This window comes from Dendrobates tinctorius, unplaced genomic scaffold (genome assembly GCF_039654945.1).
Source record: "Dendrobates tinctorius isolate UK_male_01 unplaced genomic scaffold, ASM3965494v1 ptg000241l, whole genome shotgun sequence".
In the NCBI taxonomy this organism is placed as follows: Eukaryota; Metazoa; Chordata; class Amphibia; order Anura; family Dendrobatidae; genus Dendrobates; species Dendrobates tinctorius.
Window position 1 is genome coordinate 26,241,822 of NW_027361908.1, and position 12,289 is coordinate 26,254,110.

The 12,289-nt window shown below is 41.2% G+C and overlaps 1 protein-coding gene across 3 annotated transcripts in view; it reads right to left on the minus strand.

The window, feature by feature from the left end:
- CEP290 (centrosomal protein 290) overlaps positions 1-12,289 on the minus strand; it is a 378,885-nt gene that overhangs the window by 73,122 nt on the left and 293,474 nt on the right. For all 3 annotated transcript variants that reach the window (XM_073557000.1, XM_073556998.1, XM_073556999.1), the window contains one exon: positions 4,852-5,007. In XM_073557000.1, coding sequence (XP_073413101.1) covers positions 4,852-5,007 — 156 coding nt within the window. The remainder of the gene's footprint in view (positions 1-4,851; positions 5,008-12,289) is intronic.

Sequence of the window (12,289 nt, forward strand, 5' to 3'; positions counted from 1 at the left end):
AAATATGGTTTTTTTTTAAACATGACCCCACTTTGGAAACCTGTTGAGACAGGTGACACAGTATCACTTGTTATAGCCGGCTAACTACATCAACCGGTGGATCTTGGAGTACATGCTGATATTTCCAGACCTTTTGGGGAGAGATGTGGTCCCTGGACACGTGTTTATTGGTCTTGAGGTTACCACAGCTTTTAGAAAATACATTAATTTCTGGAAAACATCTATAATGATGCTAGAAAAAAAACAATCTTTCAAATGAGACCAATTTATCCAGACTGGCTTCACAAGGGCTTCCTATCTGCAAGAGGAGCATGTAAAGGTTACTAGAGAAAAAAACCTTACAATGAGACTAAAACCATTGCACACTGCTGATACATCTACATCTAGATTTCCAAATGTCATCTTGGTGGATTTCATTCAATGACTGAATGAACTCTGCCCTGCGCCATAATTCTCCGTTGGTACAATTGCTCATTAAAAGTAAAAAGATGTAGGGTGATGCATGTGTGCAGTAAGATGTGAAGATCGTACAATGCACCACGAAATATAAAAGCTCAAAGTAGCAATCCGGGCTCTTTCATACAGGTCATGGCATTTACAGGTGACGTCTACTATCTCTATGTCCAAGTCTGTGAAAATAATAACTTCTCATTATATAAAATTGGTACACATCTGCCATTTATGGTTAGGGATGTGAAACTATATCACATGCACTTTGATGAAGGGCATCAGTTAGTTCCACTAACAGACAAAATACCCCAAATCAGTGATTAATGGATGACAACATGGACAAATCTTTATGCTCCTTTCAAAATAGATGTGGGGTGAAGAATGCAATGCCAACAAGACATTATTGGCACAATTCTTCATGTGATGCTTGTTCAAACTCATCAGTGGCAAGTAACAGGTGTGGGCAATATGAAAATCACACCTGATACCAGATAATAAAAGGGAGAAGTTGACTTAGTCTTTGCATTGTGTGTCTGTATGTGCCACACTAAGAATGGAGAACAGAAAGAGGAGGAGAGAACTGTCTGAGGACTTGAGAACTAAACTGGTAAAAAAATTACAATCTCAAGGTTGCAAGTCCATGTCCAGAGATGCTAATGTTCCTTTGTCAAGAAGTTTACAACCCATAGCACTGTAGCTAATCTCCCTGGACGTGGACAGCAGTGAAAAAATGATGAAAAGGTTGCAAAGCAGGATAATCCGGAGGGCGGATAACCAGCTCCACTAACGTTCCAAAGAAATTGAAGCTGTCTTGCAACTCAGGGTGCATCAGGGTCAGCGCGGACTATGCGTCGACATTTGAATAAAATTAACCCCTTCACCCCAAAGCCTGTTTTTACCTTAATGACCAGGCAGATATTTACAGTACTGACCACTGTCACTTTATGAGGTCATAACTCAAACACTTCAACGGATCCTGGCGATTATGAGACTGTTTTCTCGAGACATATTGTACTTTATGGTAGTGGTAAAATTTATTCGATGTGACTTGCGTTTATTTGTGGAAAAAAAAAGGAAATTTGGTGAAAATGTCGCAATTTCCATACTTTTAGTTTTTATGCCCTTAAATTAGAGAGTTATCACACAAAATAGTTAATAAATAACATTTCCCACATGTCTGCTTTACATCAGCACAATTTTGGAAACATAACTTTTTTTTGTTAGGAAGTTAGAAGGGTTAAAAGTTGACGAGCGATTTCTCATTTTTACAACAAAATTTGCAAAACCATTTTTTTTACGGGCCACCTCACACTTGAAGTGACTTTGAGGGACCTACAGTTGTGGCCCAAAGTATTGACACCCCTGCAATTCTGTCGGGTAATACTCAGTTTCTTCTTGAAAATGATTGCAAACACAAATTCTTTGGTATTATTATCTTCATTTAATTTGTCTTAAATGAAAAAACACAAAAGAGAATGAGGCAAAAAGCAAAACATTGATCATTTCACAAAAAACTCCAAAAATGGGCCAGACAAAAGTATTGGCACCCTCAGCCTAATACTTGGTTGCACAACCTTTAGCCAAAATAACTGCGACCAACCGCTTCCAGTAACCATCAATAAGTTTCTTACAATGCTCTGCTGGAATTTTAGACCATTCTTCTTTGGCAAACTGCTCCAGGTCCCTGATATTTGAAGGGTGCCTTCTCCAAACTGCCATTTTTAGATCTCTCCACAGGTGTTCTATGGGATTCAGGTCTGGACTCATTGCTGGCCATCTTAGAAGTCTCCAGTGCTTTCTCTCAAACCATTTTCTAGTGCTTTTTGAAGTGTGTTTTGGGTCATTGTCCTGCTGGAAGACCCATGACCTCTGAGGGAGACCCAGCTTTCTCACACTGGGCCCTACATTATGCTGCAAAATTTGTTGGTAGTCTTCAGACTTCATATTGCCATGCACACGGTCAAGCAGTCCAGTGCCAGAGGCAGCAAAGCAACCCCAAAATATCAGGGAACCTCCGCCATGTTTGACTGTAGGGACCGAGTTCTTTTCTTTGAATGCCTCTTTTTTTCTCCTGTAAACTCTATGTTTATGCCTTTGCCCAAAAAGCTCTACTTTTGTCTCATCTGACCAGAGAACATTCTTCCAAAACGTTTTCTTTTCAGTCCACATCAAGGGAGGTTAGCCACAGTGCCATGGGCTTTAAACTTCTTGATGACACTGCGCACGGTAGACACAGGAACATTCAGGTCTTTGGAGATGGACTTGTAGCCTTGAGATTGCTCATGCTTCCTCACAATTTGGTTTCTCAAGTCCTCAGACAGGTCTTTGGTCTTCTTTCTTTTCTCTATGCTCAATGTTGTACACACAAGGACACAGGTTGAGTCAACTTTAGTCCATGTCAACTGGCTGCAAGTGTGATTTAGTTATTGCCAACACCTGTTAGGTGCCACAGGTAAGTTACAGGTGCTGTTAATTACACAAATTAGAGAAACATCACATGATTTTTCAAACAGTGCCAATACTTTTGTCCACCCTCTTTTTTATATTCGGTGTGGAATTATATCCAATTTGGCTTTAGGACAATTCTTTTTGTGTTTTTTCATTTAAGATAAATTAAACGAAGATAATAACACCAAAGAATTTGTGTTTGCAATGATTTTCAGGAAGAAACTGAGTATTATCTGACAGAATTGCAGGGGTGTCAATACTTTTGGCCACAACTGTGTATGACAGAAAATGCTCAAAAGTGACACCATTCTAAAAACTTCACCCCTCAAGGTACTCAAAACCACATTCAAAAAGTTTATTAACCCTTCAGGTGCTTCACAGGAATTTTTGGAAAGTTTAAAAAAATAATTAACATTTAACTTTTTTTTTTCCACAAAAAATTTACTTCAGATTCAATTTGTTTTATTTTACCAAGGGTAACAGGAGAGCTCGGAAGGGAAGGAGCGCCGTTTGACTTTTCAATGCCAAACTGCTTGGAATTGAGATCGGACACCAAGTCGTGTTTGGAGAGCCCCTGATGTGCCTAAACAGTGGAAACCCCCCACAAGTGACACCATTTTGGAAAGTAGACCCCCTAAGGAGCTTATCTAGATGTGTGGTGAGCACTTTGAACTTCACAGAAGTTTATAATGTAGAACCATAAAAATATAAAAAAAAAAAAAAAAAAAAAATTTTTCACAAAAATGATCTTTTCGCCCCCAATTTTTTATTTTCCCAAGGGTACCAGGAGAAATTGGACCCCAAAAGTTATTGTGTAATTTGTCCTGAGTATGCTGATACTCCATATGTGGGGGTAAACCACTGTTTGGGCGCATGGCAGAGCTCGGAAGGAGTGCCGTTTGACATTTCAATGCTAAATTGGCTGGAATTGAGATCGCGTTTGGAGAACCCCGATGTGCCTAAACAGTGGAAACCCCCCCCAATTCTAACTCCAACCCTAACCCCAACACACCCCTAACCCTAATCCCAACCCTAACCACAAAGCTAACCCTAACACATCCCTAACTCCAACCCTAATTCCAACCCTAACCCTAACCCTAACTTTAGCCCCAACCCTAACCCCTACCCAAATGGGAAAATGGAAATAAATACATTTTTTTATTTTATTATTTTCCCTAACTAAGGGGGTGATAAAGGGGGGTTTGATTTACTATTTATAGTGGGTTTTTATAGCAGGTTTTTATGTTTGGCAGCTGTCACACACTAAAAGATGCTTTTTATTGCAAAAAATAGTTTTTGTGCAGTATGCTTTGCCCAACTGTGGACGAAGCATATAATCGGTACTGCGCATGCGCCGGTATTTTCCAGTACGGTCTATGCTCCGGAAGTCTTCACATGCAGGACACACTTCCGGGGCATAGATTGCGCTGGAAAATACCGGCGCATGCGCAGTACCGATTATATGCTTCGCCCGCAGTTGGGCAAAGCATACTGCGCAGGCGCCGGAGGCTATTTCAATGCGCAAGCGCGGAAAACAACGTTATCTGTGATCTTCACAGATGAAGATTCCGTTCACCAAGCCGAGGAGGGGGGGGGAGAAGGTGACTAAGCCACGCCAATCGGACCGGACCACGGCGATTTGCATACATCTCCAACAAGATAACAAAGGTATTTATGCATCAAAGGTGCGGGGTCAGGGGGAATAAAAAATCCTAATAGAATCCTTATGGGACACACAATTGGGTGATATCTTTACAGGATATTACTAAAAATGGGTGACAGATTCCCTTTAATTGTACAGTATGAATTTTACATACTCAATATGAAATTGCATGGTTAGGTCATAGAGAATATAAAGCTTGACTGACCTAATGATAAATCAACTAGATCACTGCTGTACTTGATTATCCATTATCAATTATTGAAAAATCTGGAAATAGAAAGAGCACATACTTCATGTAAGAAATCTCATTTTCTAATTCAGTATTCTTTTTCCTGAGTTCTTCAATTTCTTTTTCAGACTCCACAGCTCTTACTCCTACTACTTGATCCGCAGTTACGCCACGAGATTTCAGTTTCTTTTGTAAAACTATTTTCTCCTGGTCAGCTCTAGAAAGAAATGACATACAATTAGAAGCAACAAAAAGACAAAATAAAGAGTGTGTCTGTGTGTATATAAATTACATAGACTGAGACAGATCGATATGTATTACTGTGCAAAAGTTTTAGACAGATGTGGTAAAGAAATGCAGAAAAGTAAGAAGTCTTCAAAAAAACAGGACCGTTTATATTTACCACTTAACAAAATGCAAAGTGAATGAACAAAAGAAAAATCTAACCAAATCAACCTGATGCTGCAGGTGACAACATCCTTAGTAATGTCATTTGTCATAGCCAGCTCACTGCATCAACCGGTGGTTCTTGGACTATACGCTCATGTTTCTAGACCTATTGGGAGATTTGGACCCGGTTTACTGGACTTAATGTTTCTATTGCCAGCAACACATCTAAAAAATTAATACATTTACCCTGAAGATAGTTCTCAATAACATTGGCTGTATGTTTGTGGTTGTTGTTCTGCTGCACAATAAATTTGAAGCCAATCAAATGCCTCCTAATGCTATTGTATGGTGGACTAGTATCAGTATTGAGGACATCAGGACATCAAGAAATGGGCAAGGTTGAGGAATAGAGATGCTTTATTTGGTCAAAGAAACTTGGCACTGCTGGACATCTTCAGATTTTAAATGGAAGTAAGCATGATATGTCTGTCATGTGCTGCACCACTAGCTCAGTACTAACAGTAACCAGTGAAACCTAGCTACACTCATCTACTGTTTAGAGATGTCTGGCCAGATGTAAAAATGAGGATGAGTGACCTCATGGAGATCAACATCCAACACTGCGGAGACACCATCACATGTTTCTCAACGCAGTGATTCTAGAGCAATGCCCCCATCCCTTATGGGAAATATGCAAAAACATGTAAATCAACAGCCGCTGAGACACCATCACATGTTTCTCAATGCAAGCAATGGCATAGGTGGTTTCCTTCATTGGAGACTGCCCTTCCCGTGGTTGTTCCTTCCCGGTGAAAGACCTGGCTAGTCATTGCTTGCGTTGAGAAACATGTGATGATGTCTCCGCGGCTGATGATTTACATGTTTTTGCATATTTCCCATAAGGGATGGGGGCATTGCTCTAGAATCACTGCGTTGAGAAACATGTGATGGTGTCTCCGCAGTGTTGGATGTTGATCTCCATGAGGTCACTCATCCTCATTTTTGCAGTCTTTTTACTAGGCATTGCTCCTACTAGCCTGTTTCCTACTCCACACTGATGAGGGGCAATACCCCGAAACAGCTGTCTGTGGATGGATACCATGTTTTGGCATAGGTGGTTTCCTTCATTGGAGACTGCCCTTCCCGTGGTTGTTCCTTCCCGGTGAAAGACCTGGCTAGTCATTGCTTGCGTTGAGAAACATGTGATGGTGTCTCCGCGGCTGTTGATTTACATGTTTTTGCATATTTCCCATAAGGGATGGGGGCATTGCTCTAGAATCACTGCGTTGAGAAACATGTGATGGTGTCTCCGCAGTGTTGGATGTTGATCTCCATGAGGTCACTCATCCTCATTTTCGCAGTCTTTTTACTAGGTATTGCTCCTACTAGCCAGTTTCCTACTCCACACTGATGAGGGGCAATACCCCGAAACAGCTGTCTGTGGATGGATACCATGTTTTGGCATAGGTGGTTTCCTTCATTGGAGACTGCCCTTCCCGTGGTTGTTCCTTCCCGGTGAAAGACCTGGCTAGTCATTGCTTGCGTTGAGAAACATGTGATGGTGTCTCCGCGGCTGTTGATTTACATGTTTTTGCATATTTCCCATAAGGGATGGGGGCATTGCTCTAGAATCACTGCGTTGAGAAACATGTGATGGTGTCTCCGCAGTGTTGGATGTTGATCTCCATGAGTTCATTCATCCTCATTTTCGCAGTCTTTTTACTAGGCATTGCTCCTACTAGCCAGTTTCCTACTCCACACTGATGAGGGGCAATACCCCGAAACAGCTGTCTGTGGATGGATACCATGTTTTGGCATAGGTGGTTTCCTTCATTGGAGACTGCCCTTCCCGTGGTTGTTCCTTCCCGGTGAAAGACCTGGCTAGTCATTGCTTGCGTTGAGAAACATGTGATGGTGTCTCCGCGGCTGTTGATTTACATGTTTTTGCATATTTCCCATAAGGGATGGGGGCATTGCTCTAGAATCACTGCGTTGAGAAACATGTGATGGTGTCTCCGCAGTGTTGGATGTTGATCTCCATGGGGTCACTCATCCTAATTTTCGCAGTCTTTTTACTAGGCATTGCTCCTACTAGCCAGTTTCCTACTCCACACTGATGAGGGGCAATACCCCGAAACAGCTGTCTGTGGATGGATACCATGTTTTGGCATAGGTGGTTTCCTTCATTGGAGACTGCCCTTCCCGTGGTTGTTCCTTCCTGGTGAAAGACCTGGCCAGATGTAGACTTCATGGAAGAATTATGTAAAAAAAAAAAAACATACCTTTGACAAGGAAACAAGACCAAGTGACTCAGCTATGTGTGAAAACATAGGAACTGGGGTGCAGGAAAATGTCAACCGATGCACTGGACTTGTGTAAAAACTTTCGTAGTTAACATTTGTCCACCACTAAAGGGCTGGTAAGCACAACAATGAGTGTCTGCAGGCAATAGTAAAGTTTGGCACTTCAGTTTAGCAACTGAAATGAGAAATTTTGTCAGTATTAATAGTATTATAAATGCTGAGAAATACAGTCTGATACATATCCATCAGGCACTACCATCAGGGTGGCACCTGATTGGCTGCAAAAATGTATTCTCCAGGAGTAAACAACCCTGAACATGCAGCCAATGTTATTCAGCAACATGAAGATGAAGGAGATCTGGTAGTGACGATATGGTCCCAGAACCCAGTTCTCAACATCAAGTCTGTCTAGGGTCACAGGGAGGGACAGAAGGACTTGCACAAGACTGCATCCACAGAAGATGCAAATAGAAAGGGAAAGAGTCCACCTCAACAAACAGGTTTTTCTTTATTCAGATAAAATTCATACAAAGGACATGTGGTAAGTTGATGGTGAATTAGAGTAGGCCTAGAGCTCATTCATTGGCCATCATCTTACCAGATGTCCTTTGTAAGAATTTTATCTAAAAAAAAAAAGAGGCACCTTTTCATTGAGCAGGACTCCTTCCCTTTCCATTTGCAATTCTAAGCATAGCCAGAGTCCGTGCTCCGAATGGGAATACAAACGGTGAACTGGAATTGTCCCCACATCCACAAAAGATCTATTATTAGTTCTCCAAGATGTCTTGAATAACCTTCCTGCCGAGTTCCTTCAAAAACTGTGCACAAGTGTACCCAGAAGAAATGATGCTGCTTTGAAAGGCAAAGGGTGGGCACACCAAATATTGATGACTTATTCCAGGCCAAAGAGGAAAAAATAGGTGGCACTCTGTAATGCAGTAAGACAATCCTTTCTTTATTCAATGCAAGTAGTACATGGATGCAGGGGAGCAGGTGCAGTGGAGGACAGCGGCAGTTTCGGTCAACCTGGACCCGATGAAGTGTTTGATCGACGCGAAATGGCCGTCGTCCTCCACTGCACCTGCTCCCCTGCATCCATGTACTACTTGCACACAAGTTCAGGGCTCAGTGAATATTCCATCTTGCACACTTTTCCCATGTGCTTCTCACACTGACATTACTCTGCAAACTACATTTTCTGTAAGAAAGAGTATATTATTAGAGACACAAAACATGACGTGTGAATAATACCGACCTGCTCTAAGTGCTCAGGAGTAAATGAGTAACAATGTAACGCACAAGACTAAACATAGGCTGTGTTGGTAGTTGGGTAACCATGGTGCAACATTTACTAGCCACAATGTTATATGAGGGAGTCAGTACTTAGTGGAATGTACTCGGCAGGTGCTGAGCAGATTGCTTGATCTATCAGCATGAGCTTGACAAGGTACTGTGGACTGGCAACTTTTACAAGTGTTATGCGTACAATCGTAATACCAAGGTAACACACCTAGAAGGCTGGAGTCACACTAGCGTATCGAAATATCAGTTCAGTGTTGATCCACAAAAGTAAGACGAGTGTCATGTGATTACAATGCGATTTTTCTCGACTAGCATGCGTATCACATGCTTATGCAATCTGCATGCATTTTTAACATAATCTTTTACATACTGTAATTCTGTATGTAATTTCAAGCTTGTTTTCTAACTAATAAAACAATCTTATATACATGTAGATAAATGGCAGTGAAATATTTAGTCAGTGCTTTGTGTGTGTAGTTTCATATGCTTGTTTTTAGCTAATAAAGAAAAAAATGGTGTGGGGGGGTCCCCTTTTTTAATAACCAGTTAAGGGAAAGTAGACAGTTGTGAGCTGGTTTTATTTTTCTGGGAAGGGTCCAATAACCATGGAGCTTCCCAGCCTATCAATATCAGCTCAAAGCTGTCTCCTTAGCCTTTACTGGTTATTAAAAAGGGGGACCAAAAAAAAAAAAATGACGTGGAGTCCCCCTATTTTTAGTAACCACTGCCAGCAATGGTTAAGCAGACAGCTGCAGGCTGATATTAATAGGATGGAAAGAGGTCATGGATATTGACCCCATTCACAGATTAATAACACCAGCCCTCAGCCGCCCCAGAAATGGCACATTCATTAGATGCACCAATTCTGGCATTTAGCCTCAGCTCTTTTCAATTGCCCTGATGCAGTGGCAATCGTGGTAATGATTTTGGGTTGACATCAGCTGTGTAATATACGCTGACATCATGTCCAGGGGCTAGTAAAGAATAGGTGTCTGTCAGATATCTCTGTTACTAACCCCGCAGTCAAAAGAAAAAGACACACAGAAAATAGACCTTTAATTGTAAAAAGCACTCCCTGACATTACCCTCTTTTACCCATTTATTACCATAAAAAATAAAATAATCCACAGAGGTACACCGTAAATCCATAATATGGATGTCCCACAGTGATCCCAGACTCTGCTACATTCGGAGGCTGTGATGACATCAGTAACGTGACTGCTCACCATGGCTGCCGTGATATATATCACTGACATCTATCTATCTATATAACTATTTTATATATCCTATTATGACAGTTCAGGCTGGGAATTTATTGTATTTGGCTGAAGAAATGTCATGTTTTCCTTGAGATGGGTGAGTAAAAATTGGACGGCACACGCATGGTCCATCTGCCGTGCGATTTTTTTCTCACACCCAATGACTTGCACTGGCGAGTGTGATTCTATTCTCGCAGACTATTGCAACATGCTGTGATTTTTTTCTCAGTCCGATCCAAGGTAAGAAAAAAACTCGCAGATGAGCACTGACTTATTTAATCCCTTAGTGACCAAGCCAATTTTTACAATTCTGACCACTGTCACTTTATATGTGGTAATAACTCTGGAAGGATATAACGGATCCCACTGATTTGGTGACTGTTTTTTTCGCAGCATATTGTATGTCATGATAATGGTAACATTTATTTCATAGACTTGCGTTTATTTATGAAAAAAAAGAAAATTTGCCAAAAATTTGGAAAAATTTGCAATTTTAAAACTTAATTTTTGTGCCCCTAAATCACAGAGTTATGTCACACAAAATAGCACAATTTTGGAATCATTTTTTTTTTGTTAGGACGTTATAAGGGTTAAAAGTTGACCAACGATTTCTAATTTTTCCACCAAAATTGACAAAACTATTTCTTTGGGACCACATCACATTTGAAGTGACTCTGAGGGGGTCTATGACAGAAAATCCCCAAAAATGACACCATTCTAAAAACTGAACCCTTCAAGGTGCTCAAAACCACATTCAAGAAGTTTATTAACCATTCAGGCGCTTCACAGGAACTGAAGTAATATGGAATGAACATTTAACTTTTTTGAAAAAAAAAATTACTTTAGACCCAAACATTTTCATTTTCACAAGGGTAACAGGAGAAAATGGACCAAAAAATTTGTTGTTAAATTTCTTTTGAGTATGCCGTTACTCCTTATATGGAGGAATACTACTATTTAGGTGCATGGCAGAGCTAGGAAGGGAAGGAACACTGTTTGACTTCTTGAACATAAAATTGGCTGGAATCAATGGCGGGCACCACGTTGTGTTTGGAGAGCCCTCAATGTGCCAAACAGTGGAAACCCTCCCACAAGTGACCCCATTTTGGAAATCGCACCCTCTCATGGATTTTATCTATAGTTGTATAGTGAGCATTTTGAACCCAGAGGTACTACACAGAATTTGATAACATTAGGTCGTCTACTGATTATGTCGTCATTAGTGTTGAGCGCAAGTGCTTGCTACTACAATTTGCATTGGGTGCTCGGATATGCACCGAATACCACAGGTGCTCGAGAGACATGCTTGAGTCCCTGCCCCGCGTGTTTTGTGGCTGTTAACCCCCATAAAACATGCGGGGATCTGCAATACTCGGTGCATACCAGAGGACCAGATGAAAACTCCAGTAGTGAGCACCTACGCTCAATACAAGCCGTTATATTGTTTTTTTTTACTTTTGCAAAAAAACTCAATTCTAGTTCCAACCCTAACACCCAACCCCAATCGCCGCACTAACAGCAACCCTAATCCAACCCTAACTCCCATTCCAACTCCAACCTCAACCGCAAAGAATGGAAAAAAAAAATTAATTTAGCATTTTTATGTAAATCAGGGGGTGACAAAAAGGGAATTTGATTTACTATTTCTTTATACTGATCACTTTGATAGGGTCTATCACAGTGATCAAAATTAACCAATACGAAAAGTTTCTTATTGTTGCTGAGTACCGGCTGGCAGATTTCGGCAGGCCCACTATGCATGCGCCCACCACTTTATTCCAGGAAGACGATGTGGAGGGCTGGGGGACGGAGCAGGAGGCTACGGGATGGCAGAGGTACTGGGGTGGCTCAGGAGACCCCATTTCTCTCTTCTCTGATATTCTACAACATATCAGAGGAGGGAGAAATGAATTGTAAATCGTACTTTTTAAAAAAAATTTTGTGATCGACGTTTTTCGGTGAATAACAGCAATTACGTGACAGGGGACCGTAAAAACTGGCCCTGATCATGTTCTCCAGGATCTCAGCTACCCCCGGTAGCAGAGACTCTGAAAATTTTCCGACACTGGGGGGGTGCTATAGCCTTAGGAATAAGTAACTTTAACTGCCGCCATTAAAAGGTATATTGACGGTCGTTAAGGGGTTAATAACATTGGTCAGAGTGCAATGCGTTGATTTCTCACAATGCACTCTTCCGATTTATTTTGCAAGTGGGAGCAAGGTCAGAGGGTGATAGTCAAGTGAG